The sequence below is a fragment of the Podarcis tiliguerta genome, assembly GCF_965153285.1.
Source record: "Podarcis tiliguerta genome assembly, chromosome: Z".
Lineage (NCBI taxonomy): Eukaryota > Metazoa > Chordata > Lepidosauria > Squamata > Lacertidae > Podarcis > Podarcis tiliguerta.
The window spans coordinates 32833375-32856445 of record NC_139553.1 but is presented as its reverse complement, the minus strand read 5'-3'; the positions used below and the strand labels follow the sequence as shown (position 1 = coordinate 32856445).

General features: G+C 45.6%; 1 protein-coding gene across 12 annotated transcripts in view; it reads left to right on the top strand.

Annotated features, from left to right (window-relative positions):
• The window catches only part of DRP2 (dystrophin related protein 2), a 52039-nt gene that overhangs the window by 8640 nt on the left and 20328 nt on the right, over window positions 1–23071 (top strand). For 5 of the 12 annotated variants that reach the window (XM_083424309.1, XM_083424301.1, XM_083424306.1 and 2 more), the window contains exons 3-9: window positions 13981–14114; window positions 14788–14944; window positions 16121–16241; window positions 17230–17498; window positions 18210–18356; window positions 20116–20194; window positions 22024–22084. In XM_083424309.1, the coding sequence (XP_083280435.1) occupies window positions 13981–14114; window positions 14788–14944; window positions 16121–16241; window positions 17230–17498; window positions 18210–18356; window positions 20116–20194; window positions 22024–22084 (968 nt within the window). Of the gene's footprint in view, window positions 1–1807; window positions 2183–13980; window positions 14115–14787; window positions 14945–16120; window positions 16242–17229; window positions 17499–18209; window positions 18357–20115; window positions 20195–22023; window positions 22085–23071 lie in introns of those variants that run through there. The other 7 variants (XM_083424312.1, XM_083424302.1, XM_083424307.1 and 4 more) reach the window with 4 other exon arrangements.

Below are 23071 nucleotides of genomic sequence, written 5' to 3'. Positions count from 1 at the left end.
TTTTTATTGAGTATTTGATTTGTTTGCAGAGTGGTTATGTGACATGGGTGGTGGGTGGTCTAAACCACTGAGCCTCTTGGGCTTGCTGATCAGAAGGTCAGTGGTTCAAATCTATGCGATGGGGTGAGCTCCCATTGCTCTGTCCCAGCACCTGCCAACCTAGCAGTTCAAAAGCACACCAGTGCAAGTAGATAAATAGGTACCACTGTGGCAGGAAAGTAAACAACGTTTCCATGCGCTGCTCTAGTTTCCGTCACGGTGTTCCGTTGCACCAGAAGCAGTTTAGTCGTGCTGGCCACATGACCCAGAAAGCTGTCTGTGGACAAACACCAGCTCCCTCAGCCTGAAAGCAAGATGAGCGCCGCTACCCCATAGTCGCCTTTGACCAGACTTAACTGTCCAGGGGTCCTTTACCTCTACCTTTTGATGGCAATGAGCACTCATCCTGACTTGCTTGCGGGATAGTTATATATCTTCCTGTTAGTCATTTGTTCATGCCACACTTTTCAGTGCATTTCCCCATCACTTTCCAAACCAGAAAAAGTCCAGCACTTTCTCTCTTTTTGAAAACTGGATCTGTTGTGCTAGGGCAACAGCTCTTTAATCCACTTAAAACACACACACCTAAAGTTCTGGTAGACACTGGCGGAGGAAGATGAGTGCGGGGGGAGCACACCACCCCTGGCAGCGTGATCCCCAGGGTGCTATCACGGCTGCCCCCCCCCCAATGCTGGGCATCCTGCCCTCACAGGTGGTGTGCCTCACCCCCAGGACCCGCACCCCCCGCCTCCTCTCTGTCCCCCGGGGCCGGAGCATGAAGCTCCGCCACTGCTGGTAGATGATCAAATTCCTCCTGCAAAATCCTGACAGTCCAGAGGATCCCTTGTGATACGAAAAAATGCAGGATTTCATCAGTAAGCTACAGAACATGCACTGATTGGTCCTTACAGGAACTGTTGCAGACACAAACAGTTTAGAAAGCGCAACCATCTACAACGGCCCCAATAACATTATGAGAACGTCATGATTAATGCAAAATAAAAAGGACATCTTCCCTCCCCTCCCCATCCTGATTATCCTACACATTTTCCTGCCAATTCCTTTATTGCAAAAAGGATAAAGATTTGCTCTGGTGGGTTACGTGAAATCATTATGCAAGTGTGAAACAAATCAATGTTGATTGTGAAACCTGGATTTGCTGGTATGTGATTGAATCCCACCTAGAAATAGGGACAGACGGGAAGCATGTTTGGTCTGTAAGGAAGACTGGCAGCCAGAGAAGGCCTGGTCCCATCCCTCCACTCTCCAAAGAGGGATCTTTCCTCCACACCGGTTTTCATAGCAGTTCCCATCAGACGACAGACTCCATAGCATTGGTGACTGGTGCCCATTTGAACTGGTGGGGCAGAAGGCAAGGATACCAACGATGGGTAGAGACAAGAGACAGTGACAGGCAGAACCTACAAGTCTCATTTTGCCCCCCATCCTCCCTACTGAGTAAGCATTGAGGCCAAGGAGGAAGAATCTGACAGCCATGGCCAACACCGAGTCATCCATATAGCAAGGTGACTAATCTGGTCTTGGGGGGGCACTCATCTTTCAACCCTTTTGCTGCAGTTGGGTGTGACTGTCACAAGTCCACTCTGGGAGGGCAGGACATTGCCCGTGACATTCAGCCTCCCTCTCACACAGGCAGCTGCTTCCACCCCAGCCAGAGAATCAAGAGGTTTGGAGGGTGTTGGAATTCCATATGGACAAAGCTGCAATTCACAGCCTGAACAGTGGCTGTTGCTGCCACCCCCCTGCAAGATTCCTAGGGGGTCAGCAAAGAGGGTAGCAAACCACTCCTCCCTGCACCTCCCTCCCTTTCCTGCCTGCTTTCCCCGTTCCCTCCTTTATCTCCCTTTTGGATGGCTTTGGTAGGGCTGGCAGTCGACAACACATGCTCTCCCATGGAGCTACCAAGGAGACCCTCTGGGGATCCTCGCGTCTGCCCAGGTAAGGGAGAGCTGTCTGCAAAGGCAGAGTGCAGGCATGGATCTAAAAATAAAGCAGTTCACATGCATCTGGGCAGAGTGGGAGTGAATTAGCCAGCCTGACATCCCCGCAGTAGAGAGCAGCTGGAGTTTTGATGCTGAGCTGGAGACAACTGATTCCCCCATCCCAGAAGATTTTGTTTCAGGTTCGGGATGTCTAACTCTGTGTCTGTGTGTGGGCAGGTGTATTTCGCATTTCGGCTCTTGGTGTGTTGCGAACTTCTCTTTCAAGCTTTGCATGTTGGGCTGTCTTTCGGCTCCACGTGGCAGCAGATTTTGGACCCTGTGGAGTTGTTTTCTGCTGTGACTCTATTGCAAACTGCTGCTCTAAAAGAACCCCAGATTCCCCTGGGGTTTCCCCTCCTGGACTTAGGGTTTCCAACTTGAAACGTTCTTCCCGGCTGACAGAGCAAGGCTAACCTACTTTAGCACTGTGAGAATCAGCGCATGAAAAGGCACCATCTTCCCAGTGTGAAGGCATCGTGAGATGCAGCAGCTGTGGCATGAATGATTTATAATGCTCATCTTTTTAAGTTTCCTTTGCACTGTTTTGGGTGTGTGTGTGTGTGTGTGCATGGGCTCCTGCTGTGCTTGCAATGTGCTCCCTAGCACAGGTGCGTAATTTTGCACTCTTTCAGAATTGATGCTTCCCAGAAAGTTTAACTGGGTATTGCAGATTTGCAAAGTTTTCCAGTTGAAATGAGATTCTGTTTAGCACAGCTGTTCTGTTTTTTTAAGAAAAGCAATCAAAATATTAAAAGGTTTCTTCAGTAAAACCTTTTAAGGCTCGAAATATTAAGAATTAGTTTGCCAGATGCGATGCTTAACACTTGAATTTCTTCCATATAATTCCTAAGCCATCCTGTGGATTTATTAAAACAAGGGGACGCTGTAATTATGCATGGATTTTTTACAAGCAAATCTGTGTTAAAAGAGATTTTCCTGGGGAATTCACCCAGCCGCACACCAGGTTTATTTTTTTTTCCTCGTTCCTACTCTAACAGACCATGGAATATTGCTGCTGAGTAGTCTTTGCCCTCCCCAACAACCATGCTCCCTTAGGGTGCCCTTCTGCTGAGAGCATTATGATGCTTGAGTATGCTATTCCTGGAGCCCTTGGGGTTGATGCCTTCTAATGGAAGGCAGTAAATGCTAAATCGCTTTGGAGGACTAATGGCTAATTAGTCAGAGAGAGAAACTATGGCCAGCACAAATAAAGTCATAGTGGTGTTTTTCTTTAGTGAAAATGTCAGCAGCGGGTTGCATAAAGTGGTAGTTGCTGTGTGTGTGTGTGTGTGTGTGAGAGAGAGAGAGAGAGAGAGAGAGAGAGAGAGAGAGAGAGAGAGTTGGTTGTTGAATGCCAAGATCCATCTAGACCAGAGCTGGAGAACCTGTAACCCCCAGAATGTTGTTGAACTCCCAGCTTCCATCATCCCTGACCATTGGCAAAGCTGGCTGGACCTGACTGGAGTTGGTAGCCTCACAGCTCCCTGCTTCCAGCAAAACTTGGCCAAGTGCCACTGAGAAGCTCACAAGCAGCTCTTGATGGGGCGAAAAAACCATGTCCGTGAAATCCACGTCTCCATTATCTGTCTTTAAGGTATGCAGTCTATATACTTGGAGGCTCCATTTTGTTATGGAAATGAAGAAGAGCAAAGCCAAGGAGCCCTTGTTTTCTTCCACAGTCCATGGTGGCCAGCCAACCAGCCAGATGCTTTATTGAGGCCCATCATCAGAACATGAAGGCAACAGCCTGCCCCCTATATGGGCTGAACCCTAACCTTCCCCTTGACATGCTAGTTTTCTATGTGCAGGGAAGTGACATATCTAGGTGGTAGGGCACTTTTGCATTGCATGCAGAAGGTCCTAGGTCCACTGTCTGGCACCTTGCAGATGTTTCGGACTACAGCTTCTATCGTCCCCCAGCCAGCGCAGTGTGCTTGCGCCTATTGTTTCCCTGGATGGAGTGTTACGTATGTGTGTTTATAGAAACTTATGATTTTTGCACGGCTGAGAATATATAACCTGGCGCTCATAGATAAGAGTTTCAATACTCTTCCCACTTTCGCCTCTGGAATCTTCCCCGCAAGGGCATGTGACCCTCGGACTGAAAATGGTCCCCACCTCTGGTGTTAAGTAATCGGGGGGAAATACACCAACAATAGGAAAGAGGCAGAACCACTAAGATGCAATTCTAATTTAAACAAGTCAGTCTCAAAGCATGTGGGTTCCTCCATCAAGGAAATTTGTTCCGCAGCAGTAAGCTTAACAGATAATGTCACCTGCAATCCAGTTCACCATTTTCTGGGGAGTAACACAGTGGGACTTCTATCTAAGTACAGTGGTACCTCGGGTCACATATGCTTCAGGTTACAGACTCCGCTAACCCAGAAATAGTGCTTCAGGTTAAGAACTTTGCTTCAGGATGAGAACAGAAATCGTGCTCCGGTGGCATGGCAGCAGCAGCAGGAGGCCCCATTAGCTAAAGTGGTGCTTCAGGTTAAGAACAATTTTAGGTTAAGAATGGACCTCCGGAACGAATTAAGTACTTAACCCGAGGTACCACTGTAAACATTATTCCATAGTGAGACTGCAGACCTGTACACACCTTCCTGGGAGTAAACTCTGTTGGACTTGGTGGGACTTTCTTGTGAGTTTGCTTTGAACTTTTTATGCAAAGTGTATTGGCTTTTAATAAAAGCTCAAAGAAGGAAAAAGATAACCTATTAGCAACACATGTCAATTCACAATACCATTTTGCAAAACCAGGCATAAGGGCTTGCATGCATAAGACAGTTCCTCTGCAGGTGGTATATTGGGGGGGAGGTAGTAGCAATAGTAGCAGCAGCAGCAGCAGCAACAGTAGAAGTATTACTGTTCCACTATACATTTGGAAAATTGTTTGTCTGGTATGCATTTGAACACCTCTTAAGATAGCACATTCAAATTTTGCATGACGGTTCCTGAGATCAAGTAGCAGGTTTTCATCTATGTTTGGATGCAACTGAATTTCCAAACTGCACCTCATGTTTGGTTTTTTAGAATTCCCAATAGCAACAGATCTGGGGCTTCTAGTTATTTAATAAATCTAGTCAATTGATGTCTGCATCCTGCCTCTCATCCAAGGAACTTTGGGTGGTGAACGTATGTTCTCTCCTTTTCATCCTAATGACAAATATGCAAGGTTGGTTAAAGTTGAGAAACAGAGACTGGACCAAGGTCACCCTACTGTGTGGCTGAGGAGGGATTTGAAACCAGCTCTCCGGGTGTTCCAAGCCGTGGTGGGAAGGCTTGTGATGCAGATTCAGTGGCATAAGAGGCAAACATCGTGACAAAACCTCGGAGAAGGGTGTGATACAGACTCAAGGAGAGGGAATGGAACCATGGAACAACAATGTTGTTGTTGTTTAGTCTTTGTCCATGGAGTTTTCTTGGCAGGGATACTGGAGTGGCTTGCCGGTTCCTGCTCCAGGTGGATCACGTTTGGTCAAAACTCTCCACCATGACCTGTCCATCTTGGGTGCAAAACTCTCCACTATGACCTGTCCATCTTGGGTGCCCTGTTTGGCATAGTTCATAGCTTCTCTGAGTTATTCAAGCCCATTCGCCATGGCAAGGCAGTGATCCATGAAGGGGATGGAGAAGAATAGGGATGGGCAAATCTGGCCATTTTGTTTTTTTCTCAATTCTTCATTTTTCCAGTCTTTAGCTCCCCACATTTCTACATCAGTATGACTTTTTTCTTTTAAAGTCCCTTTCAACATATGAATACACACATTTCTGTGTGCACTTTTGTCTTCAGACACATTTTTCATGTTATTTTCTCTTACTTCATTTGTACACATAACTTGGCTTGCAGAACTGTATCACAAAGTTTGGAGAAATGCAGATTTCAAAGGATGGCTGCATTCCAGTCCACTTATCATTATTATCATTACATTTATATTCCTCCCAGAGGGCAGTATTGTTTCAGAAAGTGCAATATTCCCATTTTAATGCGAACAGAAATGAATCTCTCCTCCCTCCCTAGCTGGCATCATGAGCAGATGGAAAGATGCTGTAGGGCTTGTATCTCACCCTCGGGCCAGTGTTTCCCCAAGCCTGACCCAGTGATTCCTGGCCTTTAAGTTAACTGCTCAATACATCCCCCGATAAATGCTGCAGATAAATAGTTGGCCAAAATAGCCCACAGCAGGCTGTGCATTTATTGGGCATTTACTTTTCAAACGAGAAGCTAAGATAGCCAGGTTTCAAGGTTTGATATACAATTCCTGGATTATAGCCAGTGGTGTAGAATGGGTAGGTGGTGCTGTGGTCTAAACCATTGAGCCTCTTGGGCTTGTCGGTCAGAAGGTTAGCGGTTCGAATCCCTGTGATGAGGTGAACTCCGGTTGCTCTGTCCCAGCTCTTGCCAACCCAGCAGTTCGAAAGCATACCAGTGCTAGTAGACAAATAGGTACCGCTACGGTGGGAAGGTGAATGGTGTTTCCATGCACTCTGGTTTCTTTCACAGTGTCCTGTTGCACCAGAAGCAGTTTGGTCAGACTGGTCCCATGACTTGGAAAGCTGTCTGTGGACAAACGCCGGCTCCCTCGGCCTGAAAGCTAGATGAGCACCACAACCTCATAGTTACTTTTGACTGGACAACAGTCCAGGGGTCCTTTACCCTTTTTTTACCTTTTTATGGGTGAGCCATAGGGGCAATTGCCTGGGCGCAAAATTCTTAGGGGCACAACATTCCAAAAAGAAAAAATAAGATAATAATTTTTTTAAAAATAGTGCACCCCCCCGCTCACACAGAATATCTTCCAATGATCATGAAGGAAGGACTGAGGAGTGAATTGGAGTGACGGCCTGTTGCTCAGGTGCCCTCTGCATGAGCTTTAGAAAGATACCCGCTCCTCAACAACAACAACAACCTCCCCCCCCCCATATACTGCTCACCGCTGTTATTGACACTCACAGGGTGCCACTGCTGCCACTTGGGTAGGTCACCGAGCTATTGCCCCTTTGTTCCAGCCTATCAGAGGGCGGTGCCAAGCATACTTTCCTTGCCCCGGGCTCTGGCAACCCATGCTACCCCGCTGATTATAGCTTCCTTCTCAGGGACACTAGACAGATGGAAGTAATGAGGAGCCAGAAGCAAAGGGACAGTCTGCCCCCCCCCCCGAACTCTTGCCACACCTGAATCTGTAATCTAATAAAACTTATTATTTGGTTAAATTGCTAGGAGAGGCATGTTTATGTGCAGTCCTGTTGAGTTTGGCTTCATCTCCTTTGCCCATCAGGCTCTACCCCATACCTGTCCAGTATGATGAGAGTCTGCCCCCCAGAGCAATTACTGCAACCTCCTACCCCACTAGGCTAAAGTTACCAAATGTCCCCATTTCCCAGGGAGAGTCCCCAGATTTACAAATCAGTCCCCATACAAAATCCATTGAAGTTGAAAAGTGTCCCTGGATTCATTGAAAAAAATCTGGTAACCTTACACTAAAGGTAAAGGTAAAGGTACCCCTGCCCGTACGGGCCAGTCTTGACAGACTCTAGGGTTGTGCACCCATCTCACTCTATAGGCCGGGGGCCAGCGCTGTCTGGAGACACTTCCAGGTCACGTGGTCAGCGTGACATTGCTGCTCTGGCAAACCAGAGCCGCACACGGAACGCCGTTTACCTTCCCGCTAGTAAGCGGTCCCTATTTATCTACTTGCCCCCGGGGGTGCTTTCGAACTGCTAGGTTGGCAGGCGCTGGGACCGAGCAACAGGAGCGCACCCCGCTGTGGGGATTCGAACCGCCGACCTTTCAATCGGCAAGCCCTAGGCACTGAGGCTTTTACCCACAGCGCCACCCGCGTCCCTAACCTTACACTAGGCACTACTGGAATCCATGTCTGTTCTAACAAAAGCTACCTCTGAGTTGCCAGTTTCTACTCTGTCTGTACCTAGGAAAACCTACCTGATGTATCTCTTTGGGTAATTATAACCCTTCTCTCTGTTACCTAGAGGCTAACGGATTTAGATTTTGCACCATCTGAAAACTGCAGAGGCTAAATTTTGCTCTCTACTCTTCTTAAGCGATATCCAAAATTATGGGATTACCAGAGTTTTGCACTTGCAAACGTTAACTGTTTACAAATGCATGCTTGTTCATTTTAATACACAAATTTATGCATCTCCATTTTTAATACTCTGCCCCTTGCCTTGCTAATTGGCTGGTTTAAGAAAATTCAATTTAATGATTTTATTTGTCCCTGTTGAATTGGAGAGATGAAATCTGTGGTTTGTGATATTATATATAATGCATTTTGTATAAATTGCTCAGAGAGGGGAACCTGGAACACACTCCGGGAACTGTAATATCTAACAATTTAAGTAACTTTTCCTAAGTTACTTTAAAAAAGTAGTTGAAGTCTATCCTCAATGCAAATTTGAACACAAGACGATGAAGTAAGAATTGCTTTTATGTGAATCTTTCCATACTCTTATTATGCTAATTACTTTGTGTTTATCAATTTTTATTAATCTATGACTATGATCAATTAATCATGTCACTCCAGCTGTACTGAGATCAGGCTGTGGTTATTCGGCATCAAGAGTAATGCATTCTATACAAATTCAGAAACACTCCTGCCTTCAGAGTTGCTTTATATTTTTCAGGGCTGCACCCAATTCATGGGATGAGTCCTGGGAACCTATAATCCAAAATCATTACAAACAGCAGCCCCATCATCAATGGGGAGACCCTTGATTCTGTTGCTGCCTTAGTGTATTGATGATGGATGCTTCACTTTGTGTTTTGTTTTGTGTTTTCTTGGTGTGTTTTTTTTTCTTCCTGATGTTAAGTTTGATGGTTTATATTTTAATGGTTGAGTCATTCTTGCTTTTATGTTTTTTAAGCCACCTTGAGCACCTCCGCAAGGGCTCATGGACTGCAATTCTCATTGCACACGTCCAGGAATTATCCAAGATGCTGCTCCATGCAATGTCGCAGAGGATGCTGGTTGTTTTTTTAGTTGCAGATTTATACTGGTTTTTGCAAGGAAGGGCCATAACTCAGTAGAAGGGCATCTGCTTTGTATGCAGAAGGTCACAGGTTCAACCCCTGGCATGTACAGATGTAAGGCTGGAAGAGACACTTATCTGAAACCCTGGACAGCAACTGCCAGTCAGTTTGGACAATACTGAGCTACATGGATCAATGGGTCTGATTTGGCATAAGGCAATTTCCTATACTCCCACCTGGGACGCGGGTGGCGCTGTGGGTAAAGCCTCAGCGCCTAGGACTTGCCGATCGTATGGTCAGCGGTTCGAATCCCCGCGGCGGGGTGAGCTCCTGTCGTTTGGTCCCAGCTCCTGCCCACCTAGCAGTTTGAAAGCACCCTTAAGTGCAAATAGATAAATAGCTACCGCTTTATAGCGGGAAGGTAAACGGCGTTTCCGTGTGCTGCGCTGGTGCAGGCTCTCCAGAGCAGCTTCGTCACGCTGGCCACGTGACCTGGAAGTGTCTCCGGACAGCGCTGGCCCCCGGCCTCTTAAGTGAGATGGGCGCGCAACCCCAGAGTCGGTCACGACTGGCCCGTACGGGCAGGGGTACCTTTACCTTTTACCTTAATTTCTTATACTCCCAGGAGATCAAGGTGGTATACTCTGTTCCCAAATAAAGCCCTTAATTCTTCCTCGCAACAACCCCTGTGAAGTGTGTTAAGCCAAGAGACATAGGTGACAACTTCCTGGGACCCTGGGTGCCCGAGTACCCCCCCCCATTTTGGTACCAGGGCCAAGCACGCTGGGTTTGAATGTGAGTCTCCCAGTCCTGACACTTGCTGACTCAAATCTCAGCTTGTGTGCAGCTTCATCGGCTCACCTTTAAGCACGTATTGACCCTGAGCAACTGTGTGTGTTGTTTGTGCAGGATTTTGTCCTGGACTTGATTTTACTACTGGAAATGTACATATTGTGCTGGTAGCACAATGTCTTTTACCTGGGAGGCCAGATTAGTGGCTTGAGTCTACTTAGCTTTCCCACAGAGAAGGAAATTAATCTTAAGTGGTTTATGGGGTGAGGGGCGGAAAGGAAAATGCAATGGAGGGAAAAGATTGAACAGCAAATTGATAACTGCAATCAAAATACTAATAGCAGTAGTACAAATCTAGGAAACTCAAACAGATGGCACCCACAGTTGTTGTTTTAAATAGCAGATATATATAGCATTAGCTATTTCCAGTCCTTAAATAGCCAAAACAGCATCACCCCATGTACAGAACATCAGCAGGTTTGGGTTTGTAAGTGCACAAAAAATATTTAGCAAATAAAATCCTAAGAGGGAGATCCGCCAAACATCCCAAGTCCAAGAAAAACTGAGAATGCCCAGTGGCTTGGAATGCTGACCGTTAAGGGTGGGAATGAAAACTGGAGGGGTATAGGATTTTGTGGAGTAAATGGAACGCTGAACAAGGAGCACTCTACACTGCAGCATTTTGTTGCAGATCCCACTCGGGTATTACTATTTCTGATATTCAGGCTTTCCATGTGGCTGTTTGTATAGCTAAAACGGTGTGTACACATGCAGGCATAAATACATCCACGCATACACACACACACACACACACACACACACACAACATCTTAGCAGGCTTGGACTTTGGGATCACCAAGTTTTACAGAAGTACAAAAAAATGGGAGGAACCCAAGGGTGGAACCTAAAAAACAGCTCAGTGAGGATTGAGAGTAGTTACAGAATCCTAATGGGTTGTTTGGAATGAGGGGATGGATTGGAGCATCCTGAAGAGGAGCAATTCACGCTGCAACATTTTGTTGCTGCTTTTATGTGTCACACATTAAATGTTAACTGGTGACCATTTAGAAAGAGGTAAAGAGGGACTCTGGCAGGTCTTCATCACCAAAGTCACCAACATCATTTGGATGCTCATGCAACCAATAGCAGATTGGTTATGCATGATGACTATTAATACACTGCTGTAAGTTTTATTTATTATAACACTTTTGGGTTTTTGAATCATTGCAAAACAACACAATACCTGTACATCTCTGCAGTTCCAGTCTGCATTGGGCACATAGCAAAAGAAACAAAATGCTTTTATATCTGCTTGAGACCTTGATCATACCATTTTGCTCAGTCATGAAATACATATTTTGGGTATCAAAAATAATTCATATGTCGCAAAGACATCTAATTAAGAAAACATATTTTGGGGGTATTTTTAAGGAAACATATGAAGTCTTTTTATAGTTTCATATGAAGAAGGATGGAAGAGTCATGCCACTTGTGGGAATGATTCATTATTTTGTATTTGTTATTGCTATCCAGAATCCTTGCTCTCTTAAAATAGAACAAGCGTATCTGTTCTCTTTTTAAATGTCAGAAGTATGTTCCATTTTTTCCTTTGCCTCAGTTTCAGATGCTTCAGTAGTCTTATTCATTTACTTACTTAGTTAAAAGCATTTCTAAAGCCCTCAGTATTTTTTAAAAAAAATATCTAAGCAGTGTGCACTTTGTACAACAGGAAAATATCCACTGAAACAACAATACAACCCTAATTAACAGGGAGCAGAGTCAACACCCCACAACCAGATCAGGATGAATGCTCAGTAAAGACCAGGTATAAACTAACTTCCGCATAAGCTTTGTCCAAGCAAATCAGGATGAAAGCTGATTAAATGGGCTGTCTGGAGGGGTCCTATGCAGTGCTTTTTATGGGGGTATGCAGGGGTATGCATACCCCTAAACATTTTGTGAATCTAAGTTTGGCCTCATTGAGGAGCGGTATTTCAATATGAGTAGGAATATGAGAGTACCCCTAAACATTTTTTTAGAAGGAAAAAAAGCACTGGTCCTATTAAAATGCCACCAAACAGAAAGCCAACTTCTCTTCAGGCTGGAAGTTAATCAAAATGGGGGGTGGGGTGGGGAGAGGAAGGGAAAAGTCTGGCCATGATGTTTGAGCTCCAAAGTCCTGCACTACGTAAGTCTTTTAAGATGGCACAGGGCTAGACTCTTACGTGGCTTTTATAATGTAATTGAGTGCAGTGTAACTACTACTGTTGTTGTTGTTGTTTGGAAACAGGACCAGGACTCAGAGGAGTGAGTTTTCACCCTTGTCCCTGCCAATTGAAATGCACCCGCCTGATGTCTCTTGTTCAGAATAAATGGAAAGCTCTCACTGATGACCTTGGGAGATATCACATGTTATGGGGCCCCATTCCCATTGCCCAGTTCAGGTGTGGGGAACCTTTTTGACTCTATGGACCAGATCCTTATCTGGCTCCATCCCTGCAGGTCAACAGGATCAGATGGGCATCACCAATCAGACTGGATATCACCAGCCACATGATGCTATGATATCCTGACTACCTGCCCAAATCCCTTGTACTGTACAGTGGTTCCCAAGCAGGTTTTGGCTCTCCTTCCAGCCAGCAGAAGCCTGCTTTCCCTTGCCCCAATACGCAGTTAGGGGTACAATTTAATGCTCCTGGTATGCTATTGTGTGAGGAGCCAGGTGGCCACGGTTTGTGGGCCAAATTTGAACCCGGCGGTTCAAGTTTGACCAGCAAACCAGAGGCTCCCTAACTTTGGCATAGTTGGTTGGAGGAGGGCATTTAACCCTCGGAAGTTAAAAAAAGTAGGGGAAATTTTCTGTTAGATTGTGGACTGCCATTGCACTGCTAATGTAGGGATGTTTTCTATCTGTGGTTGCTTAAATTCTTGCAAGGAATGTTGTATTGTGCAGAGCTTGGTCCAATCTAGTAAAGTATTTCTTGCATCCTAAAGAAATTTGTATGCCTAGAATCACTTAAACCCGATAGCTGTGCCTTATGTATTATGCTTTACTGCTATGAAAAGACTATTGGTTTACAACCAAGATTCTAGTCCATTAAAAAAAAAAACAGTTAGACCTCACAAGACAAGTCAAAAACCATCCTTGTGATGGAGGAGGAGGAACAGAGCAAAAGCGGCAGTTTGTGAGTGACCAGCCCAGCCAAGTTCTGCCCTCTAGTGGTTCCTTATGAGAAAGCCAGCTGTGATTTTACCCTTTCCCCCCTCCCCCCACTATATTTCCCTGTATTTGCAATGTTCAAGTGTGAGTGCTGATTGCTATGTAGCCAAAATAGCCCCACTCATGCCCAAGAGGGAGGTATCAGGAGGCTAGAGAGGGAACTCCAGAGTTTACAGAATTACACACACACACACACACACACACACCATAAAAAAAAATCCTTCCAGTAGCACCTTAGAGACCAACTAAGTTTGTTATCTGTATGAGCTTTCGTGTGCATGCACACTTCTTCAGATACACTGAAACAGAAGTCACCAGACCCTTATATATAGTGAGAGGGTGGGGAGGGGTATTACTCAGAAGAGTGGTGGGAATGGGTGATTGGCAGGTTTACCACACCTATCAGCCAATCACTGTATCATAGTGATTGGATTTGGTGCATGTTTACTGTTACCATCTTCTCCTTCCCTAATATGTACTGATTGAAAAATCCCAACTACTGCTGATAAATAAGAATCGAACATCCATGAATACTCACGACAGCAAGTGCTGTCACACTATTTTTTTTTGGTTGTGAGCTTTTAAAAATTGCTTAATGAAATTGGTTAATGAAGCAAAAACAAAGCAAAGATGACCCCCCCCTTTTTTCCCTCTTGTTTTTCATGATACTGTACATACAAAAGAAAAGCGGTTGAGTAACTAAAAATCAGGTGGTTAATAAACTAAAATGTCTTTTATAAAGCAGCACCCAGTATTAATCATAGATTTTTAGAACACTTCCTATGCATCCCTTCCCACACAATTGTTCCCCAACAAGGAAAGAAGAGGAGCAATAGGACAAAAATTTACTGCGCTCCCTTGTCATGTGGGTACCAAGTGCTTTTTCTCCTCATTTGATAATAGAGTTTCCTGCTTTCTGTGTTTATGCTCAGGTTAAAACACCCCAAGATGGTGCTGCACCAGCCTGTGTGAGCCAAAAGCCTCTGAATGGTGCCATTGGGCCACAGATGCCTCTTGAGATGAATCTCTGCTGGAATGAGATTAAAAAGAAATCGCACAGCCTTCGGTGAGATGCTGGGAGATGCGTGGCAAAGTGCCTTGTTTTCCTTTGGCTTACAGAAGCCAGTCTGACAGATACTGAAGCCAAAGTTGAAATCTCCATGGGTGAGAATAGACAGTGCAGGGATGGTAAACCGTTGTGGCTCTGGTCTGGACCCTGCGACACCAACTTTGGCAAGCAGATAGGGGCATCCTACCTGTCAATCACACAATATCGTTTTGATGTCACACAACTAGTAGACAGGTTGTCCTGCCCACCTGTCAAAAATCCGTTGGACGCTTAGGAACGGCTGTGCAAAGGGTGTTGCTAGCCCTATGCTTGGTGCTTGCAAAATGCAGGTTTTTTCTCCCTGTCCTACATTAGCTGAAGGGGAGAGGAAGGAAGAAGCCTGCATTTTGCAAGCATTGGCTGTGTGAGGGAGAATTATCTCTCACAGCCAATGCGGGGTGGGGGGAGAAGTAGGAGATCACGAAGCCATTTTTCTCAAGCCATAGCCATAGTGATGTCCGTTGACATCACTTGTGACATCAGCCAATGGACAAGGGAAGGGTTTAATTCTGAGTATCCAAAACACATACTTCCGAGATGGTTTCATTTGTCACCCTCTGCTTCAAATACTTCGCTCCCCATCTCTGTGGTCTCATTGTTCTTTGCCTGCTTCCCACCTTCATTTCCTCAGGGCTCGCTTGGAAGCCTTCTCAGACCACAGCAGCAAGCTGCAGATTCCCTTGCAGGAGATCATAGACTGGCTCGGCCAAAAAGATGAGGAGCTCTCCGCCCAGCTGCCACTCCGTGGGGACGTCCTCTTGGTTCAGCAGGAGAAGGAGAGGCATGCGGTAAGTGTCCCAGAGGGCATAGCATGGCATTAAGGGGGGGGGGAGAATAAAGCTGCTAAAGGTTATTAGGCACAATGTCTGCAAACTACCTCTACCAGGATAAGAGGAAATAATATGCCTCTGAAGTGGGCATCCCATGAACATCTGTTGGGCTGCAGGACTAGATGGGCCTTTGGTCTGATCCAGTGGGACTCTTATTATGCTGCTGGGCTACAGCCCATCATCCCAGAAACCCAGTAGCCATGCTGGCTGGGGCTGCTGCAGTGAAGGCCCTATACCTTAACAGGCCCTCAAGTCACCTTCTGCAAATTAAACCAACCTGCAAAAAAATCACCCTCCACAACCAGGTACTCACCATGGAAAAGACCCTGTTTCCATGCACTATCCAACTAATTTTATTTGAAGGCGTGCTCTGTATTGAAGGGCTGTCTCCTCCAAGTCTAATTAAAAGATAGATAACCCCAAGAAGTGAGAGCAAGGGGGCTTCAATTGCAAGGGCCTTGCCTGATATGGTGAGGTGCACTTTAGTTCTCTTTTATAATATTCCTCTCTAAATATGCATCTGTACATGTAAATTATCGTATGTAGATCCATTTTGTCCTCTCTTTTTGGCAATGGTTAAGCAGACACCTTATCTGTGGCAGAGCTTTGGAAACACATAAGCTCCCCTGTCCTATGCCATGTGTTAGCTGAGTGCAGTGGCGTAGCGTGGGTTGTCAGCACCCGGGGCAAGGCAAGTAATTTGCACCCCCTTACCCGTGGATTTTAGCGCTCGAGTCTCTTCCACTAGATTAGCGCACCCCCCCTCAGATGTTGTGCCCGGTGCGACCAGCCCCCCCTGCACCCCCCAAGCTACGCCACTGGCGGAGTGTGCTGCAAGGTTAGCAAGGCTGGGCATGTGCCAGGGGCCCCGAGACCAGCAGAGGGGGCCTCCCTCTCTGAACTATGCTACCATTGCCACCTTGCACAGAGTACCAAAAAAATCCAAGGCAGCCTAAGAGAATTGTTAGTTCAACCCGCTTTGAACTCCCACCTCTTTCAGGCTGGAGGGACCCCACTGGGAGTGACATTCCTGAGGGTACCCCAAATCCTTGCACTGGAAGGGGTGGTGTTATGTGCCCGGGAAACAACATTGCAGCTCACTTAATCTTTCCTGCTTCTCTCTCCTTGGCACAGGCATTTATGGAAGAGGTGAAGTCCCGGGGGCCCTACATTTACTCTGTCCTGGAGTCTGCTCAGGCCTTCCTCACTCAGCATCCATTTGAAGAAGTGGAGGACTCCAATTCCGACAGCAAAGGTTTACGGTCCTACATAACTTTAGCTGTCTCCCCCAGTCCGCTCACGTTGCACCTTCAAACAAACTCTTCTCGTTCTGCTGGGGCAAAACCAAAAGGCAATGCTAGCTCACTGGCACAAGGCTTTTATGCTTCCAGGCTAACCTACTGACCTTCTTTGTCACCATGGAGAGATCCCATAATCCTCCCTGAATACTCTATGAGCGCATTTGGAGGATAACATACTCCTGACCTCCAGAAGTATACAATGGAAGTTTATCTCATTCCTAGATGGGTGTCTTGAAGGCTGCAGGAAGGACAAGATGGTGGTGATGAGCTACATAGGATGGACAGGGACATCCCAAAGGAATTAAGGAAGTCAGGTGCTCAGAATTGGAGTGGGGGTGGGGGAGGTACCAGACTGAAGTATTCCAGACTGGGGTCGATGTTACTATTAGCATTGCTGTTGGTATTACAATTCATTACCTGCTCTTCACCCCCAGCTTCCAGGATGGGCTACAATAATTAAAACGCAATGTTAAAAACAGTTTAAAACAACATAAAATTACAGAAGCAGGCTGGGTCCTAAAAATACACATCTCAAGTATCAAAAACCAGGTTAAAGAGGTGTGTTGTTGTGGAATCACTCGTGTTTTATTTCCCAGTATGATAGGTACGGATGGTGGGAGTTGTAGTCCCAAAAACAGCTGGAGATCCATGTTTGGGAAGCCTTGGGTGTAGGCAAAAGGCGCAGGGAACTTTAGGCAGGCCCTCTGAACTCCCCCCAGCCCACCCTTTCACAATTTATTATTTATTCATAAAAGCATTTATATACCACCCTCTCACAAAACACCAGGGTGATGTTGTGCTAATAACATTTAACTGCAATACAAAGTGCCAATACCTGTTTGCCTTTCTGCTTCTACCCTTCTTTGAGTTCCTCAGGGCTGCCACCCTCATGCTTGACCTCCAGGTCAGTTGACTTCAGTCTTCTTCCTGCTCTGTTTCTAGATGTTTCCCCAAGACACCGGATCCAGAACATCAGTCGTTTTGTGTGGAAACAGGCCACTGTGGCCAGTGAGCTGTGGGAGAAGCTCACTGCCCGCTGCGTCGACCAGCACCGCCACATCGAGCGGACCTTGGAGCAACTGCTGGAGATCAAGGGCACCATGGAGGAGCTCAGCACAACCCTCAACCAAGCTGAAAGTGTGAGGGAGACCTGGGAGCCCATTGGAGATCTCTTCATCGACTCTTTGCCAGAACACATCCAGGCCACAAAGGTATGACCTGGAGGCACTGGTGGAGAAACGGGGGTGGGTGGGGGAGTGCACCGCCCCCGGCACCATCAGGGAGGGGGGTACCATCGTGGCCGGCCCCTGGACACACGCCGCACACCTCCCCACCGCGCTGGGCGCCATGCCCCCAGGATGCACACCACACCCTCGCTTGCGGCATGTCGCGCCCCCAGGACGCGCGCCAGCCGCACCCCTGCCTGCTCTCCTCCCCTGGTCCCGGAGCATGCAGCTTCGCCGCTGCCTGGAGGGAGGGAGTGGGCAGACACTGAGGTTGCCAAAAACAACCAAGGAATCTTGTGGCACTTTAAGACCATAACTAATTTATTTGTGGCATAAGATTTTGTGGGTTAAAGTCCACTTTATCAGTTCCATGAAGTGCAGTCCTTCAGCAAGACCCTTGAACTGTGGTTCCCAGCATCAGACAACCAGTGAGCTGTTGGGCACTTAAAAAGTGCTCCACAAGGGACTTGTGAGTGGAACAACCTTCCTATCTATCTTAAGAGATCTGTGATTGCTTTCTTCCACCACTTCCAACATGAGTTGGGTCATCATATGTTGTTGAGTACATTCAACCCCATTTGTAAACAATCGAAGATCATTGGTTGCTGGCTTTCTTCTTCATCATCATCTTCTTCTCTCTCCTTCTTTCTGACTCTTTCCAACTTCTTTTTCCTTTGGGATGGGATGGATCTCCAGTTGTTCAAAGAGGAGCTGTCCCCCATGAAAGATGCAGTGAAGCTTGTGAATGACCTTGCACATCAGTTGGCTATCTCCGATGTGCATCTGTCCATGGAGAACTCTCGTGCCCTGGAACAGATCAACACACGTTGGAAACAGCTGCAGGTGAGGGAGGGGACACAAGAACCTTGTAGAGTTGGAAGGGGCCCTGAGGGTCATCCAGCCTAATCCCCTGCAATGCAGGAATCATACATGACAGAAGGCCATCCAGCCTCTGCTTAAAAACGTCCAAAGGAAAGTCCACCACTTCTTATGGGAGTCTGTTCCTATGTTGAACATCTCTTACTGTAAGAAAGATACCCCTGATGTTTAGTCAGAATCTCCTTTCATTTAACTTGAATCCATTGGTTCGGATCCTGCCCTCTGGAGAAAACAAAACTTGCTCTATCTTCTATTCTGCTCTGGTCAGACCTCACCTGGAGTACTGTGTCCAGTTCTGGGCACCACAGTTCAAGAAGGACACTGACAAACTGGAACGTGTCCAGAGGAGGGCAACCAAAATGGTCAAAGGCCTGGAAACGATGCCTTATGAGGAACGGCTAACGGAGCTGGGCCTGTTTAGCCTGGAGAAGAGGAGGTTAAGGGGTGATATGATAGCCATGTTCAAATATATAAAAGGATGTCATATAGAGGAGAAAGGTTGTTTTCTGCTGCTCCAGAGAAGCGGACACGGAGCAATGGATCCAAACTACAAGAAAGAAGATTCCATCTAAACATTAGGAAGAACTTCCTGACAGTAATAGCTGTTCGACAGTGGAATTTGCTGCCAAGGAGTGTGGTGGAGTCTCCTTCTTTAGAGGTCTTTAAGCAGAGGCTTGACAACCATATGTCAGGAGTGCTCTGATGGTGTTTCCTGCTTGGCAGGGGGTTGGACTCGATGGCCCTTGTGGTCTCTTCCAACTCTATGATTCTATGATTCATGTGTCACCCTTTGAGACAGTGGTTTTCAACCAGCGTGCTGTGGCACCCTAGGGTGCCTTGAATGATGGTCAGGGGTACTGTGGACATCACTGGCCTCTTTCCCTCCCTCCTCTGATGCCTTCCCACATCTTTGCCTCCCCAAGGCTTACACAGCTGTTTATTGTAGCAGCCCTGGCTATAAGCTCTGCAGGTGAATGGCTTGTGTCCATAATTCGTAAACTGTTGCCTAGAAGTGTATGCAGTACTCCATGTGTGGTCTGATCAAGGTAGAATAGAGTGGGACTATGACTTCCCTTGTTCAGGAGACTATACTGCAAGGAAATCAGGTTATTTAAAAGCAATGCTTGGATCATATCTGGTATGCAACATCCAGTGTGTGAGAATCTAAACGAAAGTGAAGAGTTAAATGACAACGAACGTATTTTAGCCGGGCCATAAATAGTAACAAAACTGCTGGCTAGGATGGCAGTTTGAGGATAGTTCCCTCCTCTTTCCCTCAAAAAAGTTGCAAAGTACTTGCTACCATTTTTACCCAACTTCAAGATGCATGCAACAGCCAAAGTAATTTCTGGAACTCAAGCAAGCCATCGTATTCAGGACACTATATTCTGTTGACGAAGCCTAGAATAGCATTAGCAATTTTTTTGCTGTTGCATCATGCTCTTGACTCAGGATAAGCTTTAGGCTCTACTAAAAACCCTAGGTCCTTTCCACATGTACTAGTGGCAATTCATGTCCCCTATTTTATATTTGTGTAGAACTTTATACTTGCTTGCCTGGGTGGAGGGTAGTGTTTGTGTAGAAACCTCATGACGTTTGTGTGGATGGAATGTAGCCTACTCTGTAAAGATAGGAGGCACATCTGGGTTCTGTGCTGGACAGGCTGAAATGCTACATGTTACCCCTCCCCCAATTTTCTTTAATATTTCCAACCTCTGCATAGGTCTCCATCAATGACCGGCTGAAGCACCTTCAGGACGCCCACCGAGACTTTGGACCAGGATCACAGCACTTCCTTTCAAGTACGTAGACAGCTGAAGGCATTGTCACTTTGGAGGGGAAGAGATATTCTCCCTTCTCCTTAGCATGTTTCACATGTGCAGCTGAATGAGATGATAGAATCTTGAGGAGGTAGAATACATAGTGGCATTTCAGGCTGCAACTACAGGGTGCCATTTCTGTAAAAGTATTATTATTATTATTATTATTATTATTATTATTATTATTATCATCATCATCATCATGAATAAAAGTAAACCTATACAACAAAAACAGGACAACTTGGTACAAATTTGTGGTCAGCCGCCATGTGTACACAGTTGGTAATGAGGCATTAATAAAGGACAATAGAATTATAAGAACATGTGGTCAGGATACCATTATTATTATTATTATTATTATTATTATTATTAATCTCTTTCCTCCTCCAAAGTTCATTAAGGCCCAGCTTCAGTGATGCTTACTTAACAAAGCATTACATACGCCACATTTTTTAAAAAAAAGAAAACCCTTTTCTATGAAAAGCAAGACAGGACCAAAACTGACTAATGCTAATTGATGTCTTTTGTCACCCAAGCATTCTTGCCATTTCTGCATTCCAAGGGCTCTGCTCACAGAGGTTGTTCTTGAGGTGGTCCTACCACAGATCCTTGAGCTGGGTTTGGATATTGCCCCAAGACTGACTCATTGCTAGGCTACATGTGTTTCATAGCCTGGGTGAATACTGAAACTTGATGTCATGCGATGTGTATGCTGCCTGTTCACGTGCCCTGAGACTGCTAAGCTTGTTAAACAACTCACACACACACACACCCCAAATGTGCTTGGTTTATTTTCAAAACTTGAAGTGGGCCCAGATTTTCTTTTTTTAAAGAAACAACAACAACTTGCCTGTGGACTTCCTTTATGACTGCTGTAGCCATCATTTCTAGTTACCATTCCCACAGTCCTGAATAAAGCTTTCCTTAGCTTTGACAAAGGGACTAAAATAATCTGATGTGGGGACAACATTTTATGCTTAATACAGTTATTATAATTAATTAATTGCTTTAAAATATTTACTGTTGGCCAGCCTCGAGGATACCATTTTTAATGTTTAAACGGTCTCTCCAGTAGTAAAAACAAAAACAGACCCAAAAAAACCCCTTGCTCACCAAGGGAAAATGTTTAGCCCCTTCTTGCTGTGCTAGTTTTCTTCTGGCAATGATTTATTTGCTTATTTTGAATGGAAAAGTGGAATGGAAAGGACCATCTGGAAAGAAAGCACAACTAATCAGCTGGAATGTCCTCATACTGAAGATGATGTTATCAGCACCACTCAGTCCACTGTTTCCCATTGTTTGTTGTTCATAATTAAAAGCTATACTGCCTGCGATATATGTGATGTATTCATTTCCTTTGCAATAGCTGCACCATCTTATTGCTTTCTCAAACTTATGGGCAATGGTCAAGGATGATGGGAGTCCAGCAGCGTCTTCAGGGCCCATCCCTGTTCCAGTGACCCTGGGAAAGGAGTTAAACCCTGAAGAACGACAACACACACTAACAATATTTTAGTAAGGTATTTGCCCAGACAGGCAAAAATGGGAGCCAAAAGAAGGGATCTTGGGTTGTATCCATTGCAAATCCTACTAAGCGTAGACCCATTGCAATTAATGAACATGATTAACTTAGATCCATTAATTTCAATCGCTCTATTTTGAGTAAAACTTGGTTGCATAACTGTGTTTTTCCAGGTATGAGGATTAGAAAATAGAAGTAGCTGCTGGTAAATAATTGGGGCATTCAAATCACATGCAAAGTGCTTATCAGCCTTTTCTGTCTATCTCCTCTTCCTATTTTTTTCTTGCAGCCTCAGTCCAAGTCCCCTGGGAACGAGCAATTTCTCCCAATAAGGTCCCATACTACATCAAGTGAGTGTGCAACAGTTTCTGGTCTTGTCCTATCCCTTGTGACTGAGAGCAGTATTCAGTTTTTCTTGCCACGTATTCAGGCATCTTACCCACAACCAACCCCCAGATTGCAGTCAATAAGATTTGTAAGTTCTCTGTGGGACACTGTGGGAGTCTGGGATCCCCAAGACATCCACATGTTTGAACCGCCATATTGCTTTATTTCATGATTGGCATTGCTGTGATTTGCACATCAGCATAAACAATTATTTATCTGTACCTGCATCCTGTGGGATTTTCCAGGACATTCCTTCTCCCGATCCCAAATCACACAAGGTGTCTACAGTTTTGTTTTGTTTTAAATATAATTTTTATTAAAGATTTCTTAGTTTACAAAAAAGACGTACATTGTCTGTTTTTTCAAGATGTGTTTGCTACAGATCAGTTTCATTTGTTGTGAGACATTAGTGTTGCCTGCAGTGTTAGGTTTGGAAGAAAAGAGGGGGGAGGTGGCATGGGGGGCAATGCTTCTGTTTTTCTACTTAGTGTATGTGTGGGGTTTTGTTTCAGCGTCAATTGTGCGGGTTCTCTTTCTATATACTATTTCCCATACTATTTGGTACCATTGGTCCATGACAAAATGTCTACAGTCGTACCGGTACACAACTCTTGAAAATATGTGTGTGTGTGTGTGTTGTGTAACACACCACATGTAAATACACACGGCCTAGGACCCTCGTACCTACGGGACCGCCTCTCCTGGTATGCCCCACGGAGAGCCTCAAGGTCCATAAATAACAACACCCTAGTGGTCCCAGGCCCTAAGGAAGTCAGATTAGCTTCAACCAGAACCAGGGCCTTTTCAACTCTGGCTCCGGCCTGGTGGAACGCTCTCTCTCACGAGACCAGGGGGCTGCAGGATCTGATTTCCTTCCGCAGGGCCTGTAAGACAGAGTTGTTCCACCTGGCCTTTGGCTTGGAATCAACTTGATTCCCTCCCCCTCTTTC